Source organism: Heterocephalus glaber, unplaced genomic scaffold, assembly GCF_053883595.1.
Source record: "Heterocephalus glaber isolate CG9 unplaced genomic scaffold, H.glaber_assembly_v1.0 deba00000071, whole genome shotgun sequence".
Classification (NCBI taxonomy): domain Eukaryota; kingdom Metazoa; phylum Chordata; class Mammalia; order Rodentia; family Bathyergidae; genus Heterocephalus; species Heterocephalus glaber.
This window is the reverse complement of record NW_028258137.1, coordinates 18,412,976-18,438,898: the sequence shown is the minus strand read 5'-3', so window position 1 is coordinate 18,438,898 and position 25,923 is coordinate 18,412,976. Positions and strand designations below refer to the sequence as shown.

Here is a 25,923-nt window from a genome sequence, read left to right as displayed (position 1 = left end):
TCACTATTAAAGAAACCCAATCACCAAATAAAACACATGCCAAGATGTCACATTTTCTGATTTATAGTGACATTTATCAGATGTTTTATGGCTCTCCTTGTCTCCTCTTTGCCAAGTCAGGGGCCCTCTGCCTTATATTAACAGCCCCCAAGAGCTCACTAAATACCGAAACCCCTCCTCCCTGAAGGTCAGCCTGGTACTGTCACATGGGAGGACAGTTGAAGATCCCTGAGGGATGACTTGTCTCACCACTCCTGAGATGCCCCAGGCCCTCAAGAAGGGCATGAAAATAACCAGGCTTCTTGTCATTTCTCCTCAGACCTCAGCCCACATGGCTCTTTGCTGGGCTTTTTCATCCTATCAGATCACAAGTCAGGCTGAAGAACCCCCAAGTTGGGCTTTCACTGGTCCTGTTCACTAGCAGAGCCATGAAGAGGCAGGGCAGCAGCTCCGCCCTACACATAATGCTAGCCTGGGCTATGGTAGTAGGTGTGCTCACCGTCCTGAAAGTCTAAGGAGTAAATGAATGGATGGAAGGGGAGATTTCCCTGGGCCACTTTCAATTTTCTCTCTGCACTAGTACAAGCTGATTTATTAAATGCATGACACTGTCTCTGCCATGGCCAGCTACACCTCCATCACTGCTCCCTCCCTGATCCCTGTGGCCGGGAGCCCATCTGCAGGCTTATAGGTTATTCCGCTGAAGTGCTTCACACAGGTTCTGGTTGGCATCAGGCTCCTCTGTCAGAATCTCTACGGTCTCCCACTCCCCTGATCGGCTTGACCTCTTGATGGCATCCACCACACTCTGCATGTAGAGCCCATCCTCGAATGAGGCAGCCATGGAGACAGGGGTGCGATCCCAGGTGCGGCGGTCCCCCTGCCCCTGGAAGGACTGGCGCAAGGCCTGCACCATGTAGACCATGCCCTTCAGGTAGAGCAGCGGGACATCCTGGGGCCTCTGTTCGGGCAGCCCTGAGCCCATGGCCAGTGAGTCTCTCACTAGCAGCTCCTCTTGTGTGGCAGAATTCTTTTGCCCATAGAGGTCAGCTCCCCGGGCGACAAGGCGCCCTGAAGAGCCCACAACCATGACTTCATGCACAAAGGCACCAGGCATGTTGAAGTTAAGTGTCACTGTGCTGCATACTCCTCCACCCATGAGCATTTGGAAGAAACAGAAGTCATCGCTGGTGACATGCCGGATGCCTCGGATGGCAGCATTCTGCCTCACGAAGGTCTTGAGCAGCCCATGGACCTTCTCAGCTCTCCTGCCAGTCAAGTGGGTCAGCAGGTCCACGATGTAGGTGCCCATGGTATGCAGGCCCCCGCCACCCATGAGCTCATCACAGATCCAGCCATAGCTGGGGCTGAGCAGGCTGCCTGAGTAGATGCGGGCATCACAGATCATCACTGCGCCTACATAATGCTCTGCAATCAGCTGCTTCATGCGCACGAAGGCAGGCAGGAAGCGCAGCACATTCCCCACCAGGCTCATCAGCTGTGGGTAGTAGCGTGAAGCTGTCACCATCCGGAAGGCATCCACCGATGTTGCTGCCTTCTCACAGACCACATTCTTCCCAATACCTACAAGTAAGGCATAAAGGGAAATCTCAAAGTACAAAGGGACTTACATGAGGGAATATTTTTGGGGGAATTGAACCAAGGGGCTTCATACTGAGCTACATCCCCAGTCCTTTGGAAAATTTTAAAATTTTGGGATAGGGTCGGATAGGACTTATAAATCTTCCCGCCTCAGCCTTCCAGAGTGCTGGGTTACAGGCATGTGTCACTATGCTAAGTGGGAAAAACTTTATTGTTCCAAGCAGATGGAGCCAGGAAAGCCTCCTCACTTTAGACTGAAAACAGTCCAGTGACTAGACTGCAGAGGTATGGGTTGGATAAAGAGGAGCAGCACCTCCCCCTAGCTCACCTTACCACTGGCCCTGTACTAAGGATTAAATTCAAGGCCTTTGCACTGAGCCAAATCCCCAGACCTTTTTTATTTTGAGACAGAATCTTCCTAAGTTCCCCAGGCTGGTCTTGAACTTGTGATCCTACCTCAGTGTGCTGGGATTATGGTGCCAGAGTTTCAGAGGAATATGTTCTTTTTTTTGGTACCAGGGATCAAACTGAGGACCTTGCACTTGTGAGGCAGACATAGTGCCACTGAGCTAAACCCCCATCACTCTTTTCTTTTTTTTGGAGACAGGGTCTCACTGTGAGTTTAGGCTGAACTTGACCTATTGTCCAGGTTGGCCTTGAACTTGTGGTAATCCTCCTCTCAGCCTCTCAAGAGCTGGAGAGGAATCAGTTTTTTGTGGGGTTTTTTGTTGTTTTTTTTGGTACTGGGGATTGAACTCAGGACCTTGCGCTTGCGAGGCAGGCGCCAGAACCACTAAGCTAAATCCCCGGCCCGAGGAATCAGTTTTTAAGGGACATGTAGAGTTGAGGCAGAAAGCGACAACTCAGGGCTGGGAACTGAAGAGGGGGGTGACAATTTCATGTGTCAATTCAGATAGACTATATAGGGCCCATCAAACACCGGTCTCAGTGTTGCTATGAAGTGTTTCTAAAGATATGATTAACATTTAAATCAAGAAAGTTGAGGTGGGCACGGTGACGCATGGCTGTAATCCCAGTACTCAGGAGGCTGAGACATGAGGATCTCTGTGAGTTGGGGGATAGTATGAAATACATAGTGAGACTCTGTCTCAAAAAAACAAAAACAAAACAAAATAAAACCAAAAAACAAACCACAGAGTTGAGCAAAGCAGATTATGTTCCATAACGTGTATCAGCCTCATACAACCAGTTTGAAAGACTTAAAAGCCAGGTCATCAGAACCAAGACTGCAACACAGATCTTTGCCAGGATTTCTACCATGCTCACCTGTCCTGTGGATTTTGGACTTCTGAGGCCTCATAATTATATGAGTCAATTTCTTAAATGTCTCTCTTTCCATATCCTTTGGATCTGTTTCTCTGGAGAACCCTGACTAATACAGGTAAGCTGGGGAGGCAGACATGTGCCATGGACATGTCTCTATACTGCTAGGCATTTATTAGATCATCAGCCTGGGCTAAGGCCAGTCTACATTCTAAGAGATGGGCATGGCACTTAGTTCTAACTCCAGAGAAGTCTCTAAATCTACTACTGCAGGTTGTTCTCTGAAAACAGTGGTCCAACAAGTTCAAGTGGTCAAAAGGCCAGAAACCACTTGTCTCTGTAGCTGGGTGTCATGGTATATGCCTACAATCCCAGAATTCTGAGAGGCTGAGACAGGATAATAGCAAATTCTAGCCTAACCTGGGTAATTTTGGTGAGACCTTGCTTCAAAATAAAAAAAGGGTATGGTGGCACATGCCTATAACCCCAGCACCCTGGGAGGCTAAGGCAGGAGGATTGCAAATTTGACCCCACCCTAGGCAAATTAGTGAGACTCTGTCTTTAAATAAATAAATAAATAAATAAATAGATAAATAGATGTGCGTGTGTGTGTGTGTGTGTTTGTGTGTGTAGGGGGGATGTAGCTCAGTGCAAAGGTCCCTAAATTCAATCCCTAGTGCCACACAAAACAAAACAAAACAAACAAAACCCTTCTTGCCTCTGGTAAAAGGAGAAAGGAAAACAGTTTTTCTGGGTCTACTGCATCTGGAATGCACTCAGAACAAAACAAGGCAGACAAAGTCCCAGAGAGTAAGCCAGAAGGCGGCTCAGCTTCCCCATGAGCAAATGGAAAGGCTCAGCCCTCCTCCAGGTTTCAAGGTGAAAGCACGGGAAGCTATGTGCAGCCGCAAGACACTGACACCTGGGTTGTTCCTGAGTTTAGGCTGGCTCAAGTTGAAGGAAATCCTATGTGAATAGCTTCAACAGAAAACTTAGAAAGTCCAAGAAGCAGTATGGATGAGACACAAGTTTACAAGTCATAGCGAGCTGGGGAAAGTGAAGATGCCATTTCTCATCTACAGACACTGCCTGTGGTGGGCCACTCAAACCCTGCTACCTCAGTTCTCGCCCCAAGGCACTGGTTTCTTCAGCTTAAAGGTTAGTGGGAGTGCAGAACAACTCTTCATGCAGGTGGCAGGATCCAGGGAGGCTTCACAGGGGATGACACTGGGGTCATCTTAAGTGAGCAGGCATTCCAAGGAGCAGAAGGAGCAAAGGGCATCCAGAGAGGACAAAGTCACAGCAGCAAGAAAAAGCCAAGAGTTAGGGTTCTGAAGTGCTGGGTACATGCCAGGAAACACATGGCAGGATTACACAGAACCTATAAGCAATGTGGGAAACTGGATAGATGGTCAGCAGTATCACTTCCCAAGTCAGTCAAGGCAGAGGATGTGCCATGATGTGGGGCTCTTGACACTCCTTTCCTTAGGGAGTCCTCATCTGTTTCTTCAGCCAAAATCATTCCCAACCCACTTACTTACTTTCTTTCTTTTTTTTTGAGATAAGGTCTTGCTATGTAGCTCAGGCTGGCCTTAAACTCACTATGTAGCCTAGGGAGGCCTTAAATTTGTAGCAATCCTCCTGTCTCAGCCTCCGGAATTCTGGGATCACAGGCTTGCCCCAGCACATCTAGCTCTACTTTCACTTTCAGTAAATCCTGGTGGTTTAGCCTCCTAACTACATCTAGAAGCTAATGTCTCACTGCCACCTTCCTTGTCCAAGACACCAATGTTTTCTGCCTGGATTATGCAATGGTCACTTAATTGGTTCCCCTGCTTCTGCCGAGCAGTTCTGTTCTCCCTTGTGCTCCCCACCTTGATGTTGTGCCTCACACAGGCCCAAAAGCAAGAGAGCCAGCCAACAACGGACTGAAACCTCTGAGACTATCAAGCCAAAATAAACTTTTGTGCTTTTTATATTGTTTAACCCAGCTATTTTGCTCTAGCAATAGAAAGCTAACACAAAACCTAAGCTGGATCAGATCATCCATACAAACCTTCCTTTACATAAAGCCCCCCAGTGGCTTCTTATCCATTTAGAATAAAAGCCCAAGTCCTAACAGTGGCCTACTCATAAGACCTCAACCTATTATCTGAAGACTCCTCCAAAATTTGCTTTTTGATCTCCTGTCTATCATGGTCCTCACCTGCTCACCATGCTCGAGGCACTGAAGCAGATGAGGCCCTCCTGTGCAGGGGGGACTGCCGTTGTGGAGCAGCAGTGACTCTGACACTGGAGGACAGACAGGCAGGGCTGAGGCCCATAGAGCTCAGCACAGGCTTGCTCTGGACCAACTTGTGCTCTTCTGGCTGAAGACCATCTTGAATAATGTGTGCACCCAGCTTCCCCCTGCACCATCCAGGCTCCCTTCCTGCATTCCACAGGCAATTCCTGGAGGGAGCAGCTCTAAGACTGGAAGCCCCAGATCCAGGGCCACTGAGCCCAGACTGTGCCTTCTCTAGCTACATGCACCCTTAATAAGCCCTTCAGAGGGGCAGTGGCTGGGGCAGAGATGATTTCAGATGGTTCACTGCAGGTGCAGCTTGTCTAGACGGACTCAGATGGGTTCTGTTCTCACAGGCTCAGCAAGGGAACTCATCTGACCATCTTGCCGCAGTAATAATGATTACCATACAATAAATATTGCTACAAAAAGAAGAAACTATAATTTTGATGTTTCACATGATGGCTAGGCCCAGGACAGGTGACTGCCCCGCCGATTATTAGTGCTAAACTTAAGTGTTGAAGCCAGAAATTTCTGTGGTCAAAAATCTCTCATTTCTGGAAATGTAAACCAGTGTTTTCTTTCCCTTCTTTGTGCTACTGGAGGTTGAACCCAGGTCCTTCACACTGAGCTACACTCCCAGGCCTTTGTTTTACTTTTTATTTTGAGGCAGGGGCAGCGTCTTGCTAAATTACCAAGGCCAGGCTCAAATTTGTGATCCTTCTGCCTCAGCCTTCCAGAATGCTGGGATTACAGGTGTGCACCACTGTGCCCAGCCTAATTTTTTGTTCAGGGTGGGCTCAATCTTGGTATATTCCTGCCTCAACCTGAGTGCTGGAATTATAGGCGGGTGGCACCATGCCTGGCTGATCAAAAATTATATGCACACAGGGGAGGGGAACGGGATACAATTAAAAAAATTATATGCACGTATGAAAACACATTGAAATGGAATAGTTTTGTAAAATAAATAGGCACTAATAACAAAAAATAAAAAGAGGGCTCTGGATGTTGCTCAGTGCAAAGGCTCTGGGTTCAATCATTAGTACCAAAACTAAAACAAAAGCAAAAACAAAAAGACTTGCTTCATTGCTAAATGACCGGATATTTTTGTGAACCTCTTTGGACTTTGGTTTACTACTACTATAAAATGAATCCTATCTACTTTGCAGGGAAGAATGACTGAATCTCAACTAAGGCAGTGTATGTAAAGTGCCTGGTCTAGCACAGCTCTGTCAACAGTGCATTTATTACCAGCATCATGGGAGAGGCTGTGCAGCCATCACAAACAAAAGAGCAAAAAGGGCCATTGTGATTCAGATTTTAAGACTCATGGAGAAGTAACATTCTACATCCAAGTATTTTCTGTGTTCAGTACCTTATAAATTTGATTTTTGAAAAAGATGTTTAAAAAAATCAACATTAACAGGGTTTTCTTATTATATGTGCTGTTCATTGGGACTCTTATAGAGATAGGCCCAGCCTAGCACTCTGAAAGCTCCTATCAACCAAGTCTACAGGAAATGGTTTGGTGCCTTTGGTAATCTTTCTAGCTCTCCTTAGCTCCTGCCCATCCCTACTACCCTGACCCTCAAGAAGCCCACAGAGAGGTGGATGCAATAAGGAAGAGGACTGGGATAAGGATCCCGCTATGGAGCCAGTGGACGCTGGGGCAGCTGGCGGCTCGCAGGCAGTTCCTGATCAAGCAGTGCCAATACAAAACATTTCATCCAGAGTTATAGTACATGTGGATCTAGATTGCTTTTATGCACAAGTAGAAATGATCTCAAATCCAGAATTAAAGAACAAACCTTTAGGTGTTCAACAGAAGTCTTTCATGATTTTGATTACTTGCAATTATGAAGCCAGAAAACTTGGAGTTAAGAAATGTATGAAAGTAAAAGATGCGAAAGAAAAGTGTCCACAGCTGGTATTAGTTAATGGAGAAGACTTGACTCCTTATAGAGAGATGTCCTATAAGGTTACAGGTATTGGCTATAAAACTGCCAAATGTCTTGAAGCACTAGGAATCCATAGCGTGCATGATCTCCAAACATTTTCATCCAAAATATTAGAGAAGGAATTTGGAATATCACTTGCTCAGCATATCCAGAAGCTCAGTTTTGGAGAAGATAATTCTTCTGTGATACCCTCAGGACAACCTCAGTCCTTTAGTGAAGAAAAGTCATTTAAAAAATGTTCATCAGAAGTCGAAGCTAAAAAGAAGACTGAAGAACTGCTTTCTATCCTTTTGAATAGAGTATGCCAAGATGGAAGGAAGCCCCATACAGTAAGATTAGCAATCCATCGGTCTTCATCTAAGTACTATAGTCGTGAGAGTCGCCAGTGCCCTATTCCATGCCATGTAATTCAGAAGTTGGGGACAGGTATGGACTAGTTTTCTAAGAATTTAATTGACAAGATTGAATTTTTTTTTTTTTTGGTACCGAGGATCAAACTCAGGTCCTTGCACTTGTGAGGCAGGCGGCGGAACCACTGAGCTAAATCCCTGTCCCAACAAGATTAAATTCTTAAAGAGTAAACTTTGAATTAGAACTATTCTCCAAAAAGGAATGTTCATGTGGAGTAAGCAAGCAATTAAGTATTTTTATTCTATCTGAAACTTACTAGAAAAATTTTTTTGTTTTTAGATGGATGAGAAAAATAAACATGTAAGGTGCTGGGATTTAGCATCTGCCTCACAAGCGGAAGGTCCTGAGTTTGATCCCTGGTACCGGAAGGGAAAAAAAAAAAAGTAAACATGCAGTGAAACATCTAGATTCTAAGATTCAGTTTGCAAACTTCAGAAGGAACAAAACTATGATGATTATGTATTGAAAATTTAGCAAACATTGTTGGTGGGAGTGCAGATTGGTGCAACCACTATTTTTTTTTTTTTTTTTGGTACCGGGGATCAAACTCAGGTCCTTGTGCTTGCGAAGCAGGCGACGAAACCACTGAGCTAAATCTCCAACCCCACCCACTATGGAAATCAGTATGGAGATACCTCAAAGAACTAGGACTAGAGGTCCCATTTGACTCAGCTACTCCCCTGCTGGGTATCTTCCCCAAAGAAGTAAAAGAATCATACCACAGCGATATATGTGCACCCATGTTTATAGTGGCACAGTTTGTAATAACTAAAGCTTGGAAACAGCCCAAGTGCCCATCAACTGGAAACTGGATAAAGATTGTGGTTTTTTTAATAAAATGGAGTACTACTCAGCCATAAAGAACAAGAAACTAGAGTCATTTATAGCTAAATGGATGCACATTGAGGCCATCCTCTTAATTGAAATAGATGGGACACACATGTGTAAATACCAAATAGTTTCTCTAGTGTGAGAAACTGAAAGAGTAAATAAGGATGAAAATGATTAAAATGAATAATTGGTAATTTGAAATAGGAAAACGTCCAAAGGTGTAGGGGTGGTGGGAGGGGAAGGGGAAAGGGAAGGGAAAGGAAAAATTATGAGAAAAGAAAAAAAAATGGAAACGAAATCTATGTAAATAGGGAAGGGTGGAGGGGGTGAAGGGCACACAGGTAATGGGGGAAAAATAAGAACTAAGATACATCATGTACAGGTACAATCACCCAATGGTAAATGTAAACATACTGCATACCTAAAATGTACCAATAAAAGAATTAAAAAAAAAAAAAAGAAGCCCACAGACATGCATGGGAGTCCAGGCCAGAACTCCCAGAATTATGAACCCCAGTACTACAGGAAGGAGGAGTGCATGTGGATCAGCAGCCTATGACATCACTGCATCCCAAAATCTGCTTTCCCCTAAATAACAGAAGTTGCCAGGCACAATGGTGCAAGCCTGCAATCCTAGCACTCAGGAAGCTGAAGCAGGAGGACTGCTGCAAGTTCAAGGCCACCCTGTGCTACATAGTGAGTTGAAGACCAGCCTGAACTACTAGCAAGACCCTGTCTCAAAAATAAATAACAACAGGGGTGGGGATTTAGCTCAGTCAGTGGTTCTGCCACCTGCCTTGCAAGCGCAAGGTCCCAAGTTCAATCCCTGGTACTGGGAAAAAACAACAGAAGCTTTACAAAAGGTGCTGAGACGACAACAAAGGGATGGGCAGCCTGGTGTCAACTACCCAAGGGAGGAAGGAGAGGAGCTACTGACTGCTATCATTAATGTACCTCCAACACTCCTCCATTCTTGTGAAATGTCCACATTAGGGACAGGAGAACCACAAAGCTGGGGAGAACTTGGCCATTTGGCTGTTGAACACATGTGGCCAACCAGGGAAGTAACAAGAAAACTAGGTTCTTAGACACAAATCCCCATCGAGGGCTGCAGCTCTGGATGACCAGAAGTTTCCTGCTGTAACAAGTCACTGGTGGGGCAAGGAGGACAATGGAGTGTAATGTAGAGATGTGAGTAGGGAGGAAAGGGATTTTTCTTTTTGTATCACAGACCAAATTCAGACCTCGTGCTTGCCAGGTAGGCACTGTGTCACTGAGTGACATCCTGCCCCCTCCCCCCTTTTTTGTAAAGGAATTTTTAATGACTGCTAGGAGTTTGGTTATGGTAACGTCCCTGTTTCATGCCACAAAATGTCATGGAAAGAAAGAGAAGAGATCCTCTTCCTGAGCTTTTGAATGCAGGACTCTTGTTGTCTTATCAGCGTGGGAATCAAAGGCACCCAGAGGTAAACTGCCTCCTGTGGCCAGCTGCACAGGCTTTACCTTTAGGAAGACCTAAAATACATGTTTATAAGTTTATCTAGCTCTTGCGCCAGGAACTCAAAGGAGAGATTAGAGAAGCTGAAAACTGCTTTCTGCCTCCCAATAATGGGAAAGGAGGGTGCTGAATGCTTTCTCTTCTTCAGTGCTGGGGATGGAACCCAGGACCTCTAGTATGCTAAGCACATGAGCTACACCCCGAGACCCGAGTGCTTTTCAACTCAGGTTTTCTGAAGGGTGAGGGTTCTAGCTGCAAACCTCCCTCCAGTTCATGCTCCCTTCAACCTGGCCCAGAGGAGCTGCCCCAAGGCAATGTGGAGCAGTTCTTTGCTCCTCAAGAACACATCACAGCGGGCAGGGATCACAGGCTGGACCCAGAACACCCTCATTTCCCTACCTAGAGCCATGGGACTAGATCATTTCACAATGTCGGCAGGATACAAAAGCAGCCCAAGAAAAGCAATACTTTTATGTTTTACAAAACCTAGGGAAACTTCCCCCCTTTACTTTAAAGGAAAAGGCTTTGCTACTAGGAAAGTAAGTTTGATTTTTTGTTTTGTTTGGAGACAGGGTCTCACTATGTAGTTCAGGCTGGCCTTGACACCCGGTGATTCTCCTGCCTCAGTCTCCCACTGGGATTACAGGTATCTGCCAACAGGCCCAACCTCTCTGGCTTTTATAATACTTAGCATAGCACAGAACAATGTCAGAGGCTGCTTAATTAAATGGGCACTTCAGGTAATTGTGATATACTTCTCACAGCAAGAGCTGACCTAAAATTAGAATAATAGCTACAGAGCTAAATAATTATGTCTTTTTTTCTAGCTCTAAAAAGACTACAGATCTAAAGCTAATATCCTTAATTAAAACAAAAGTAACACAGGGCTGGGGATTTAGCTCAGTGGTTATACTGCCTTCCCTGAAAGTGCAAGGACCCAAGTTTGATCCCTGGTAAAAGTAACACAAAAAGACAGGAAGAGATATAGCCCTAGTAACAGGTACAAAAAAACCACAAAACATTCATATGGGAGAAAGGAAAACATACTGTTTCACATATATAGACACTCATACATGGGAACAGGAGAATATACAATAGATGATGGGCCATGAGGGTCTTTTGGGATACTGCCTGAGGACTTTTACATTCAACTCAGTGAGCATTCATCTAATGAATATCTAGGAAGAGAATCCTGTTCTGCTTTGTTTTTAAAATGAACTCAGTCACATCTACTCTTCCACTTGGGACAACAGGAAAGCCAATCCCTCCCTTGTAATGGGACCATAGCAACATTCTTGTGCAGCACTTGGGAGGGCAGATGTATACCATCCTGCACAGGGCAGGAGTTAACACCCTTATTTCATGGGCCATACAGACACTGAGAGGGCCAGAAAAGGGACCACAGGTAAGGCTTGATATCAAGTTTAGTCTTGATGCTTTGTCCATAAAATTCAGCACCCACATTGAGGGTCCAGGGAGCATCCCTAGGGCTGAAGTCAAGTCAGAATCCTCACTAAAAAATGAAAGTATACAAGGAGCAAACTTCATGGTCATTACAATTCCTACCAACTCGTTTGGAGCCAGAGTGGGCAGTGCCTGAGTCAGGTCCAGCTGAAACAGGCTCTCGGGGCCCTACCAAGTAGGCCCTGGCATCACGTACTTGCAAAAAGAGATCAAGGACCCTCATGTACTCTCTCCTCCTCCTTACAGCAGATATGTAGAGAGAAGACTGACAGCCCTACTTTACCAAGGGCTGGGACACAAGATCCCAGAAGCTCCTTGTCATTCCTGGTCCTTCCTGTTTATAGTAAGTGACTCAAAACCTACCATTTTCTCAGGTTCATTACCTGGAACCAGAAAATAGCAAGCTTGTTGCCAAAGAACCCTGGGGCTTCTTCTTTCTCTTTTTTTTGGCACTGGGGATCGAACTCAGGACCTTGTGCTTTCAAGGCATGCGATGGAACCACTGAGCTAAATCCCTGGCCCCTTCTTTCTCTTATATAGCTTGGAAATAGCCTCTGTGGAGACTCTAAAACTCAGGAACATGACTGTATCCAGCTATCTCTGGATACAGCTCTCCAATCAGCCTGATTCCTGACCCAAGAGATACAGGAGTAAGTGACTACAGCTAACTCCTCTTGAATCAGTACTCTAATAAACCTGTGGGTTAGGTCTACTTCTAAGTTCCATCTGAGAGCTACCATCTGTCTTCTCATGACCAGTGAATAGCTCCAATGTCACACTTCCTTAAAGAGAGCTCTCTGGAAAGGACAAACCTCCTACAAATTTGACTAAAACTTATATGTTCCAAACTGATAAGCAAATGTAGTCAAGATCTTGCTCACATCAATGAACATTTATCCTTCCTAACCCATAGTCAAAGGTGATGGACTCTCTTACTCTGTCAGAACAAGGAAGATATGAGTAGTGGAGCCTGGGGTCCTCCACCGTGAGAGTGGCCAGGAAGAGTGGTGGTCAACCTCATGACACACCAGCTCCTTGACAGGAACCTCTGACTATATCAGACACATTGGCTCCTACTACCTTTATTAAAACAATTATTTTGTCAACTATGTACTACTTGAATTTTTACTTCAGTCTTCTGTCATTTACCTTTTAATGTACTATTTCTATTATCCTCAATTGAATTGTAAAATCTGAAAGTAGGGAGGGCTCTGATCTAATCCAACTTTGAGTATCCAAAGTGACATCAGGACAGTGCCTGGCGCATAAGAGGTATTAAAAAATAATGGCTGGATGTTTACTGGCTCATTTTCATAATAAATTAGATTCTGATTTATATTCAAGAAAAGAATTTGTTGAGTTGACAGGAAAGAGAAGCCCAACAGAAACTGCAGGGAACAGCTCAGCAGGCCACACCCAGCTAGGAGCAGGAGATTACCAAGTTTGGAACTTCCCAAAGGAGCAATATGTGAGCAGGCTATCCCAAAGATCCTGCTGGGGAAACCAGTACTGTCAGAGCCTTCCTGCAGTCTGGCCATACAAGATTGCAGTTTGGCAGGACGGATGTGTGCTCCCTACAGTCCAGGGTTACAAAACATGGGAACAGTCACCTTGTTAGACGGCTGCCTCTCCTTCCTGCGGTACCATAGTGTAGAAGAATAAACACATCAACCACAACCAATTCCCCAGTGCCCAGGGACTACTGACTTCTCAGAGGCAGGCTTTACACTGGCTGAAATGTAATAATCTCCAGCCCCTCAATGGACCATGTTTTAGAGTACGTCCTTAGTTTTTGCTCAGGGGTTTGCTGAGGGGAGGCAGAGAAGTCTAGGTCCTTTTCCTCTTAGGGTTATAAGACCCTCATACGTTGCCACGCATGGTGGTGCACACCTGTAATCCCAGCACCTGGGAAGCTGAGGCAGGAGGATTGTGGCAAGTTCAAGGCTAGCTTGGACTACACAGTGAATTCAAGGACACCCTGAACTACATAGTGAGACCTGGTCTCAAAAACTCAAAAACAAATTTCAAAACAACTTAAAAAAAAAAAAAAAAAGACCTTTCAACATGCCCTCCCCAGCTCTGCTCTGCTCCAGGGGCACAGGATGTCCCAGAGTCTCACCACCCAGGGACACAGGCCCCAGGAGGAACCCTCAGGCCCAGGGAAAGGGGTGAGCCCTGGAGGTGTGCCCAGAAGTGCATACCTAGAGCTTTTACAGATATCTGTCGAGTAAGCGGAGGGGGGATGTTGATGCACACCAGATCCACGTCCTGATGCAGCAAGACGTCATCAGTGCGGCTAGTATAGAAGGTGATGTCCATCTCCTCCGCAAGCTGCTTCGCCTCCTCCTCTGTCTTCCCCCACAGGGCCTCCACAGTGAACCCTTCTGCTCTTAGTAGTGGGACCAGGACCCGGGCTGAGCTGCCAGTCCCAAACACACCCACTCCCGGCAGCATCTTCATCCCAGCCTCTGCTCACTGCCTCATCTCCTCACAAGGGCCTCCAGCATGGAGCTGATCTTCCCACCGTCCTGGTCAAGCATGGCTCCTAGAACAACAAGCAACATGCCACAATTAGTAGGGAAGGGCACACTCAGACAAGGCCACTCTATTAGCTTGTATTTGGAGGCAACAAGTTCTCTGCCCAAAAAGCACAAATAAAATACAGTGACATCTCGGTTCATGAACGCTTTTTTTTGGTACCAGGAATCGAACTCAGGACCTTGTGCTTGCAAGGCAGGCGGTGGAACTACTGAGCTAAATCCCCAGGCCTCATGAATGCTTTTATTTGTAAACTCTGCACTGGGTGACAAACATGACCACGGCCATCTTTCCCACACAAACACAAACGTGACTATCTTTTCCAAAATCGTAGAACAAATTAAGTTCATGAACTGAGGCACCATTGTACTGCTTCCAAATCTCCATGGAAATTGAAGGATAATAGTAATAGCCATCTACTGCAAGTCAGAGAAGGCGGGAAAATGAAAAGTGGGTAAAGGCACCAGATGTGGTGATGCACATCTGTAATCCTAGCAATTGAGTGGCTGAGACAGAAGGATCATGGTAAACTGAGGCCACCCTGAGGCATACAGTGAGCTCAAGCACAGCCTAGACTATATAGCAAAACCTTGTCTCAAAAAAAAAAAAAGTTGGTAAATTAGGATGAAAATTTCTCTTCTGCTACTTTCTTTCCTTATAACCTGGTCAAGCCATTTAGCTTTTGGGGCCTAACTATAAAATAAGGGGTACAATTATCTCTAAAGTTCCTTTTTGTAATAGTCATGGTGGTGTATACCTGTAATCCCAGCACCTGGGAGGCTGAGACAGGAAGATCACCCACTGCAAGTTTGAGGCTAGCCTGGCTACATTGTGAGTTCCAGGCCAGCCTCAAGTACATGATGAGACCCTGCCTCAAAAGAACAAAACAAATAAAAATCCTCCTTCTTGCATAAAACTACATGGTTTTGTATTATTATATGACAAAGAAGTGTGGAAAGCAAAAACCAGTACAAGAGGAAAGAGAAAGTAATCCCAGCACTCAGGAGGCTAAGCAATGAGGATTGCTGCAAGTTTAAGGCCAGCCTGAACTACATAGTGAGACCCATCTCAAAAAGCAAAATAAAACAAAAAACAAAAACAATACAAGAGAAAAGGGAAAGAACTACATAGACTAAAAAGATTCTTTTTTTGGTTTTGCTTTTTGGCAACAGGGTCTCACTATGTAATACAGGCTGTCCTTGAACTCATTATGTAGTCCAGACTGGCTTTGAATTTGCAGCGATTCTCCTGACTCAGCCTCCCGAGTGCTGAGATTACAGGTTTTTACAGGTGTGTCACCATATCAAGCTAAAGGTTTTTTTTGGGGGGGGTACCGGGGATCGAACGCGGGTCCTTGGGGGTCCTTGCGCTTGCACAGCAGGCAGTGAAACCACTGAGCTAAATCCCCGGCCCAAGATAGTTACTTTTAACACTGATGGTAGTACTGAAAAACTGGAAAATATCCAGATGTCCAATAAAAGTAATGGGTTAGATAAATAAGGCTATAATGACACTGAAAACTATGAGGCAGAAGACCTTTAATGACCTGAAAGACATTCACATATACTCACTGGAAAGGGGAAAACAAAACACTACCTGAAGTATGCTTGGGGAAAAAAAGTGCAAAAGATGTATACCTGTGTGAAAGTGTACAAGGATCTCTATATCCATAAACATATTGCCATGCCACAGTAAAAGGACCAGAATACACTTGAGTTTAATAACTACTTGGGATGATGGGAATATAGATGGTTTTTATTGTCTTTTTTTTTTTTTTGGTACCAGGTATCAAACTCGGGTCCTTGCGCTTGTGCAGCAGGCAGCGAAACCACTGAGCTAAATCCCCGGCCCCTATTTTTTTTTTTTAATTGGCCAGGTTTTCTACATTATTAGTTATTGTAGAGTTTTATCTTCTCATCAGAAGGGTTATAAAATAAAATAAAAAACAAAATCAAGCAACAGCCCTTCATTTGGGATCAAATCATGGGAGAAAACCAAGGTAAGATTTGGGTGTGCTCAGAGCATTAGGCTTCCTCACACAGCACCCGCACTCTAGCTAAAGTCGTGCTCTCCACTCTGGCTGTGTATCAGGCTCACTAGTGACCCAAGACTCACTATGAGTTACCCACTTCTCTCTGTCCCCTCCCCTGTTTCCCCTTCCCTTTATTTTTTTTTTCCGTAACCAAGATCGAACTCAGGACTTTGTACTTGCGAGGCAGGTGCAGCACCACTGAGCCAAATCCCCAGCTCCTTTCATTTTTTGTAGTACTGGAGATTGAACCTAGGGCCTTTGTACCAAACTAGATCCCTATGCATTTAAAACAAATTTTTTTTAAAAATCCTGAGACAGAGTCTCATTAAATTGCCAGGCTGGTATTATAGGTGTGTACCACCACACCTGGCTAAAATTTATCATCCTAACTATTTTTCTTTTTTCTTTTTATTTGGTACGGGGGGATCGAACTCAGGACCTTGCGCTTGCAAGGCAGGCGCTGGAACCACTGAGCTAAATTCCCAGCCCCCATTCTAACCATTTTTAAGTGCACGTCAGTGGTAATACATTCAAACTGTTGTGCAACCATCACCATCACTCATCTTCATAGAACTCTTCACCTTGCAACACTCAAACTTTATACACTCATTAAATAATAACTCTCCATACCGCCCCAGCCCCTGAAACCCATGCAATTTTTCATCTCTTGGAGCCAGACTACTCTAGCTACCTAATTGAAGTGAAATAAAACAGCATTTGTACTTTAGTCCCTAGCTTATTTCTTTAGCACAATGTCCTCAAGGTTCATGCATATGAACTTGTGGCATGTGTCAAATTCTGTTCTGCTGAAAGGCTGAAGAATATTCTATTGTATCTGAGCCCAGTATTTTGCTTATCCAGTCTTCTGTCAGTGGGGTTGCTGCCACAGTTTACTGTGAGTAATCCTGCCATGAATATGGGTATACACACCTATTTTTTTTCAATACACATTTCTTTGAGACCCTGCTTTCAAGTGTTTTTGGATATATTCCCAGAAGTAGAATTGCTAGAGCATATGGTAATTCTGGTTTTAATTTGCTGAGGAAAGCCACCATGGCTAGCTCAAAAATAAATTTGTAAACCAGTGACTTTCAGGTCTGTCACACAAACCTAGCTTTCCTGCCAGAGCTTCACAACCATGTGTCTTGCTCCTGAATATCTCTACTTTATTGTTCTACCAGCTCCACCATATCCACACAACCAAATCTGAACATAATGAGTAAAGTAAGAGCCAGGCCTGATGGTACACACCCATAATCCCAGCACTCTGGGAGGCAGAGGCAGAAGGATTGCAAATTCAAGCCCAGCTTGGACAATTTAATGATTTAGCAAGACCCTGTGTCAAAATAAACACACACACACACACACACACACACACACACAACTAAAGAGGGGGCACTAAGGATGTAGCTCAGTGCATAAGTCCTGGGTTCAACACCCCAGTACTGTTTTTTAAAAAAATGAAGTGGTAAGCACATATGGGCTAGTGAAGGCAACAACAATATCTGGGTTCAAATCCTAATGTCACTGCTTCTTAAACTGAATATAACTTTTTGTTTTTGGTGCTGGAGATTGAACCCAGGACCTCATACTAGGCAAGTGCTCCACCACTGAGCAACATCCCAGCCTCCAGCATCTCTTTCGCATCTACCCTAGAAAAGCACATAGTAAAAATTCCATGTCTTCATTAGGGATTAGTTTGCCAGTGTAGCCCAGGGCAGCACTCTGTACTGCTTGACACTATGTGAAACACGTGTGCCTGTGTGAACCACTGAATTAAATACACCTTAGGCTCCCTCTGACTCAGACCCCTGCTGACACGGCACTCTGCGGCATGGTGCCTGGCTGGCCTCCTGCACTGTGCCACTGGGGTTCTGTCTCAGCCATTCGCACTCTTTCTGACAGTGAACAACATCCTACTTTTCTTGCCTTTTCTATTTTCTCTAGCTCTTTCTTCTCTTTGCTGCCTTTACAGGCTTCCCTTCTCGAACACAAGTCAGTCACACAGTATCTATAATTTTCATGCCCTAGACTTCCTTCAGCTATTTTGGTCACTTTCTAAATGCACAAGTTTAAAAAAACAAAACAAAACAAAATGTAAGGGTCACGGCTATTCTAGGAACTTTAATTTATAGTACCAGATAAGTGAGATTCTGCTTAACTTTTTGTTTTGGTATTGAAGATTGAACTCAAAGCCTTTGCACTGAGCAGCATCCTGAGCCCTTTTTATTTATTCATTTATTTATTTATAAAAGTCTCAGGGCCAGGGATTTAAGCTCAGTGGTTCCAGCGCCTGCCTCACAAGTGCAAGGTCCAGAGTTCAATCCCTGGTACCCCCCTCCCAAAAAACAGTCTCACTAAGTTGCTAAATTGCCCAGGCTGGACTCAAACTTGTGATCTTCTTGCCTCAGATTCCTAGAATGCTGGCATTATAGGCGTGCTCCACCATGCCCAGCTCAAATTTCCTGGACCATTAATTATCAACAGCTGTAAGAGCCAGGCAAGTGAGACGTACCTCCATCAGCAAGGATGCCCGTGTCCTATCTAAACTCATGATGTCCAGGAACACTTCCTGAGCTCTCACATCACATTTCTTCGTGCTCTAGTTATATCTGGGGGTGTGTGTGTGTGTTTAAGCACTGGTAATGTAAACAAGAGAATGGAACAGAATTTTTTTTTTTGGTACCGGGGATCGAACTCAGGTCCTTGCACTTGTGAGGCAGGCACCAGAACCACTGAGCTAAATCCCCAGCCCTGGAACAGAACTTTTTAAAACCTCATTTTATCTTCACCCACTCAAGAGGCAGCTTCATCAACATCCATAGAGGGATATTCAGCTGGCTCTGAGGAGGACACAAAGTGGCATGAAGGTAGGCAGGCTCGATGACTTGCTGTTTCCTGCTTAAGCAGGCAGAGCTAGTTTTCCTTGTTTATTTCAGTGGCTAGCCTTTCCCACCCCTAAAATTTCCCTGCTCTCTGTCCCTAACATACACACACATACCTTTTGGGTCCCTTCAAAGATCTCCGCAAACCCAGCCCTGCCAAGCTCACATGCATTCCAGTCACTACATGCTGGTCAGGAATGAAGGGTGCAAAATGCCAGGTTATGGGGAAGGCAGCACACAGGTTAGAGGCATGGAAAAGACTGCCACCTTGCCTGGGTTCAAAGTCTGGCTCTGGGCTGGTGATTTAGCTCAGGGGTTCCGCTGCTTGCCTCGCAAGCACAAGGTGCCCAGTTCGGTCCCCGGTACCAAAAAAAAAGTATGGCTCTGTCACTTATCAGCTGGGTAACCTCAGTTAAGTCTCCTTAACTGTATCTATTTCCTCACTGTAAAAATGAGGATAATTTTACTTCCTTATAGAGGGATTTAGGGATTAATCTGGGCAATATTTCCTTTAAAGCACTCATAATAGTGCCTAACTCTTAGTAGTAAGTCACTCCATAGGTCAACATTTTAAAATAATTAATTATTTATTTTTGTTGTTGTTTTTTGGGGGACAGGGTCTTACTAGGTAGTTCGGGCTGGCCTTAAACTTGTTGTGATCCTGTCTTAGCCTCCCAAGTGCTAGGATTACAGGCATGTGCCTGGGTGCCCAGTTTGGTTTTTTTTGGTACGGGGAATTGAACTTGGGTCCTTGCGCTTTCAAGGCAGGTGGCGGAACCACTGAGCTAAATCCCCAGCCCTGTTGTTGGTTTTTTTAAAACAGGGTCTCGCTATGGAGTCAAGCCTGGCCTTGAACTAATTATTGTAGTCCAAGCTGGCCCTAAACTCATGGCAAAAACTCAGCCTAAACTCGGCCTCCCGAGTGTTGAGATTACAGGTGTGCACTAGCAGGCCTGGCTTATAGGTCAATTTAAAAAAATGATATCTACTAACTATGACTAACTCAGATGTCTCTCTGTAAAAGCTATCTAGGAATATGAGGTAAATCTTGATCTAATATACAGTGAGTACAACAGGCCAGAAGTGTGTAACCTGTCTCTTTTTTTGGTACTGGGGTTCGAACTCAGGTCCTTGCGCTTGCTAGGCAGGCAGTGGAACCACTGAGCTAAATCCCCAGCCCACCCGTCTCTTAAGTCCATGCAAACCTGTTTTATAGTTGAGAAAACAGAACCACAGAGAGGCTGGGTAACTCTTCTGGATTTCCACAGCTGGCTGTGTGCAACTGCTATAACCAATGCGAAAGTTCAAGCAGTTTACTTAGCTTCCCCAGCCTCTCTAAAATAGTCATTTTGTAACATGTACATGTGTAAAACAACTGTTTCATCCTTTTGATGAGTGTGAGCCAGAAAAGTGCCTTTTGCAATCTGGCCTGGTAATTAACTGCATGTCTCAGATGCACCATTCAAACCAATACTAATTTGTTTGCATTGTTTTATATTTTATTTAAGTAGAATTATACAGCATATATTCTGTGCATTGCTCCATTTTCTGGATTAATAATATACTTCTGAGATTCATTGGTATTGCTACACGCAGTTCATGATTTATTCAAAATAGTTGCTGCAATTTATTCTATTTTATTAATAGAGCATAATCTTTCCTTTCCATTGTTAATAGATATTTGGATTGCTTCTTTTTGTTATTTATACAAAAAGTGTTCTCGTATGTCTTTTGATTATACATGCAAGGATTTCTCTAAGGTATAGATAATGACAATGAATTCCTCAGTCATAGAGTATGAGTACCTTTATTTTATAATTCTTGACTGGTTATACCAATTCACATGCTTACTAGTAGTATAAGAGAGTTCTATGATTTACCATATTCTTTTTTAAAAAAGTTTAACTGTGATAAAATACATGTAACAAAGTTCACCATTTAAATAATTTTTTAGTGTACAGTTTAGTGATGTTACATATATTCAATCCGTCGGGCAACCAATTTCCCAAACTTTTTTCATCTTGCAAAACTCTTTTCTCACTAACGATAACTATTTTTTCCCTCCACATCCATCTTCTGGCCCATGAACATGAGATATCTTTCCATTTATCTGTGTCTTCTTTCATTCTTAATGTGCTAGTCCTTTTCCTCCTTGGTTAAGTTTATTCCTAAGTATTTTTTTATTCATCGTTTATTGGTACATTTTAGGTATACAATCCAATGACATTCATCATTGGGAATTTGTACCTTTACGTGATATATCTTTGTTCTTATTTTTCCCCCATTCCTCTGCCCTCCCTTCAGCCCCTCCACCCCTCCCTATTTACAATGACTTTGTTTCCATTTATTCCTTTTCTCATATTTTTTCCTTTCCTCTACCTCTGCCAGTTCCCCTTCCCCGTTAGACCTTTTCTCCCTATTTCACATTATCTGTTATACATTTTGATCCCTGGGCCAGGGATTTAGCTCAGTGGTACTGCCACCTGCCTCACAAGTACAAGGTCCTGAGTTCGATCCCCTGTGCCACCTCAAAAAAACCAATCAAGTGCTTGCTTCAGCAGCACATATACTAACATACATTTTGATCCTTATTTACACTTCCAGTTTCTCACACCAGAGATTTCTCTAATTATTTTTGCTATGAAAAAAAATTTTTTTTATAAAACGGCTTTTATATTCTTTATTTTTAAAATATATTTTCTTTAAAAATATATTTTCTTTATTAATATTTACTTGTGTTGTGCTGGGGATTTAGCTCAGAGGTTCCGCTGCCCGCCTTGCAAGTGAAAGGTCCCGAGTTTGATCCCCATACCAAAAAAAAAAAAAAAAAAGCTTTTCATTAACTCTTTGAATGCCCCAACTGTTTCCTGCCTGGCAGTAAGAACCATTCCCCCCGCCCCCACCTCCCTTTGTGAGACAGGGTCTTGCTACGTGTTCCAGGCTGGCCTTGAAATCACTATGTAGCCCAGATTGGCCTCTAACTTGTAGCCATCATCCTACCTCAGCCTCCTGAGTGACAGCATTATTGCCAAATCTTGCAACCTACATAAATATCTTTCAACTGAGAATGGATAAATAGTAATGCTGTTTATCAATATATTGGAATGGTACTCAGCAACAAAAAGAAACAAACTGTTGATCATGCAAGAAGATGAATTTCAAATGCATTATGCTAAGTGAAGGGTGCCAGCCTCAAAAGCCAGGAGTGGTGAACCTATGGCACGCATGCTGACAGCAGGGTGTTTGTTATCATTGAAAGCTCTAAAAGGTTTGCCATCACTGCTCTATATTGTGTGGTTCCACTTAAATGACATAATAGAGATCAGCAGCTGCTAAGGGTTGGGATTTGAGTCAGGAGTAGATTATAAAGGGACACAGAGTATTTTTTGGTGGGTGATGAGATTGTTCTGTGTCTTGACTATAGTGGTGGTTACATGACTGTGTTTGTCAAAAGTTGTAGCACTGTATGCTAAAAAGGATAAATTTTACTGGCATGTAAGTTATACTTCAATAAAATAACATTGGAAAGCCAGGCATAATGGCACACACCTGTAATCCCAGTACTCAGGAGGCTGAGGCAGGAGGACTATGAGTTTGAGGTCAGCCTGGGCTACATAATAAATTCAAAGCCAGCCTGGAATACATAGTGAAACCTTGTCTGAAAAAAGTCATTGAAGTTCTAAGAAACTGTACCATCCTGAAGAGAACTGGAGAAGCTAAAAGACCTGACCATTGAGACTCTGGTGTAGAAGGAATGATTTGTAAATTTTTTTTTTCCAGAAACACTATCTTATCTTCTCTGTGTCTAGTTCATAGTACCAGCTGGGGATATAGCTCAGCGCTATAGCGCCTGCCTGGCAAGCTCAAGGCCCTGAGTTCGATTTCCAGTACCAAAAAAAAATTCAGTTCATGGTGCCAGAGCTTCTGGAAAACCACAAAACAATACTCAATCCTTATCACAGTGTATGCCAAATCTAATTTGATACCTGTTTTTATAAATAAAATTTTATTAGAACAGTCACCTCTGTTCATTTACCTATTCCAATCTGGTATAGTATTAGACCTTCTTGAAGGTTTGTTATGGTTATAAAGGACAGCTGGGCATGGTGGTGCATGCCCATAATCTCAGCACTTGGGAGGCTGAGGCAGGAGGCCAGCCTAGTTTACATAGTGAGTTCAAGGCTAGTCTGAGTTACATAGCAAGACTTTATCTCAAAACAAAACAAAACAGGGGCTGGGGATTTAGCTTAGTGGTTCTTCCGTCTGCCTCACAAGCGCAAGGTCCTGAGTTCGATTCCCAGTACCAAAAAAACCCAAAAACCCAAACAAAAATTTGGGCTGGGGATTTAGCTTAGTGGTTCTGCTGCCTGCCTCGCAAGTGCAAGGTCCTGAGTTCGATTCCCAGTACAAAAAAAAAAAAACCCAAAACAAAACAGAACAAAACAATCACCTAAAAAGTCATAAAGGACATGTATCATTTAATGTTCATAAGTTCTTTTTGGGAGTGTGTAGGGATCATTTGTTTGTAAGATGTCCCACTATTATTCTTAGCAATCATCAGCATCAAGCTCAGACACTTGTCAGTGGTGTTTCTTCTACCTTTTGAGAACTGGGACAAATGTTGTGTATCATCCACCACCTGGCATCTCCCTGTGCCCTACAATGCCTCATAGCTGCTGACAGCAGCTGTGGAGCACAGCATGGTCACCTGCTAGTTTGCTTGGACCCTCAGGATATAATTCAAATGGACCAAGGGAGCCAAACTCGTTAGAACTGGGTATTTCCCTTCCCTGTACCTGCTCTTTCCAGCTATGTCTTTGACAAGGGAGAAATATTTACTGAAATTGAGTAGGTATGTTTTTCTGTCATGTTACTCTTTATCCATTTCTTCAAAAAAATTCACTTCGGGGGCCAGGGATTTAGCTCAGTGGTTCTGCCGTCTGCCTCGCAAGCAGAAGGACCCGAGTTCGATCCCTGGTACCAAAAAAAAAATTCACTTTGGGCTGCAGGTGCACCTTAGTGGTGCAGCACTTGCCAGCATGCCAAGGCCCTGGCTTGGATCCCCACTACTAAACACACACACAAAGATATTCACATCTACAAAACTTCTTGGTGTATCTTCGAGAATATTTCTGATTGTCTATTGTTATTTTCAAGTATGATTACATGTCCTAGGACTATGTCTCTCTGATCCTATTAAAAGCAGCCAACTCTTCAGAAACTTACAGGTGGATGGAGGCTGAGTGGTTCTGTCCAAGCTATTTTAAAATATATCAGTAATAGCTTGCCCTATAACTATGCTTTTTAAAATTACACAATAGGTTATTTTCAGCACTAGGCTTTTAAAAAGAGCCACTAGGGATTTCTAGAGAGTTACTGCCTAGTAATACAATCTTTACTCTGCAAGCAACTCTAATGCAGTTAATTGATTTTCAGTCAAAGCATGAAATCAATTCAGTGGGAGCTGGAGGTGTATGTGTGTGGGGGTGCAAGCCTGTAATCCTAACACTCTGGAAGGCTGAGTCAGGAGGATCACAAGTTCAAGTCTCATCTGAGCAACTTAGACCCTGTCTCAAAATAACACAATAAAGGGCTGGAGTTGTAGCCCAGAGTGAAGGCCCTAGGTGCAGGTATTTGTTATAGTAACAGCTAACTAACACAACTAGATTTCAAAACCAGGGTTATAATCAAACTAAATGGTTATGTGTGAATTAAAACTTTCTTTTCTCTAAAACAAAGAAAATCCTATAAGCTTAATTTGGGTGATATTATCAGTATGGAGACAATGGTTGGGGCCAAGAGAACAAATTTTCTGAGGAAGTAGCATCAAGTTAAGTCTCAGTGATCTAGCTGGCCTCAGCGCTTGCTGAGGCTACATAAAGATGACACTTTTCACAGGGTATAGTGGCACATGCCTATAATTCCAGCACTCAGGAGGCCAAGACAAGAGCACTATGAGTTTGAGGCCACCCTAGGCTACACAGTGAGACCTTGTCTCATACACACTTACATACATGCATACATGCATGCATACATGTCTGGGGATGTGGTTCAATGTGAAGGCCCTGGATTCCATCCCCAGTATCACCAAAGTGGGGGGGAGATGTCATTTGAGGACAACTCATACTAAAAGAGAAGGTTCAGAGTTCTCCTCTACCACTAAGTAAGCAAACTTAATTATGGCTGTCAAGTATGGAAATGGTGTGTGTCTGTTTGTGGCTGGGAAGTAAGGCATGGCACAGCAGAAGGGTAGAAGCCCTCATTCAGGGCTCAGTTCCTTGTCTCCATTCCTCCCAAGACTGGCTACAGAGCTAGTGCCAGAACTGGAGTTCCCCAGCAAGGGCAGCTGCTTGAGCTCTGCACCCTCTGGGCAACTCCACCTCCTCTGAGGTGCCACCACACTTTGGCATAACCCTATTTGGAAGGACAAGGTCAAGAGATTTGCTTGGAGCCAGGTGTGGTGGCACACACCTGTAGTCTCAGCACTTGGAAGGCTGAGGCAAGAGGATCATGGCGAGTGTGAGGCCAGCCTGAGCTACATAATGAGTTCAAGGCCAGTCTGAACTGCATAGTGAGATCCTGGGCTGGGGATTTAGCTCAGTAGTTCCGTCGCCGCTGGCAGCTCAAGCGCAAGCTCCCAAGTTCAATCCCCAGTACCAAAAAAGGGAGAGATTTTCTTGGAAATTAGATTTTTTCTATCGATAGTTTGTTTTGATTTTTTTTTTTTGGTACCAGGGATTGAACTCAGGACCTTGCACCTGCAAGGCACAAGAGGTGCCACTGAGCTAAATCCCCAGCCCTGTTTTGATTTTTTGAGACAGGATCTGGCTATGCAGTTGAGGAAGTCCTTGAACTCATATCCTCCCGCCTCAGCCTCCTGAGTGCTAGTATTACAGGTGTGCACCACCTCATGGAGCCTGGATAGTTTATTTGTTTGTTTATTTTATTTTGGTACTGGGGATCTAACTCAGGACCTTGTACTTGCCAGGCAGGTGCTGTGCTACTGAGCTACATCCCTGGCCCTGGATGTTTTTTTTATCAACTGCATTCTAATTATAATACGTTGGGTTGGGAATGTAGCTCAGTGGTATAGTTCTTGCCTCACACCCACTACCACTCACACACACACATAA

At 43.9% G+C, this 25,923-nt stretch overlaps 1 protein-coding gene and 1 pseudogene across 3 annotated transcripts in view; one reads left to right on the top strand and one right to left on the bottom strand.

Moving 5' to 3' along the window:
• Nucleotides 1–47: 47 nt before the first annotated feature.
• The window catches only part of Gfod2 (Gfo/Idh/MocA-like oxidoreductase domain containing 2), a 41,505-nt gene continuing 15,629 nt past the window's right edge, over nt 48–25,923 (bottom strand). For all 3 annotated transcript variants that reach the window (XM_004843017.4, XM_013071542.3, XM_021256855.2), the window contains 2 exons: nt 13,537–13,880; nt 48–1,584 (listed from right to left, as the gene is read on the bottom strand). In XM_004843017.4, coding sequence (XP_004843074.1) covers nt 686–1,584; nt 13,537–13,795 — 1,158 coding nt within the window. In that variant the 5' untranslated portion in view covers nt 13,796–13,880 and the 3' untranslated portion in view covers nt 48–685. The remainder of the gene's footprint in view (nt 1,585–13,536; nt 13,881–25,923) is intronic.
• Nucleotides 3,949–7,568, top strand: LOC147830639 (DNA polymerase iota pseudogene; annotated as a pseudogene).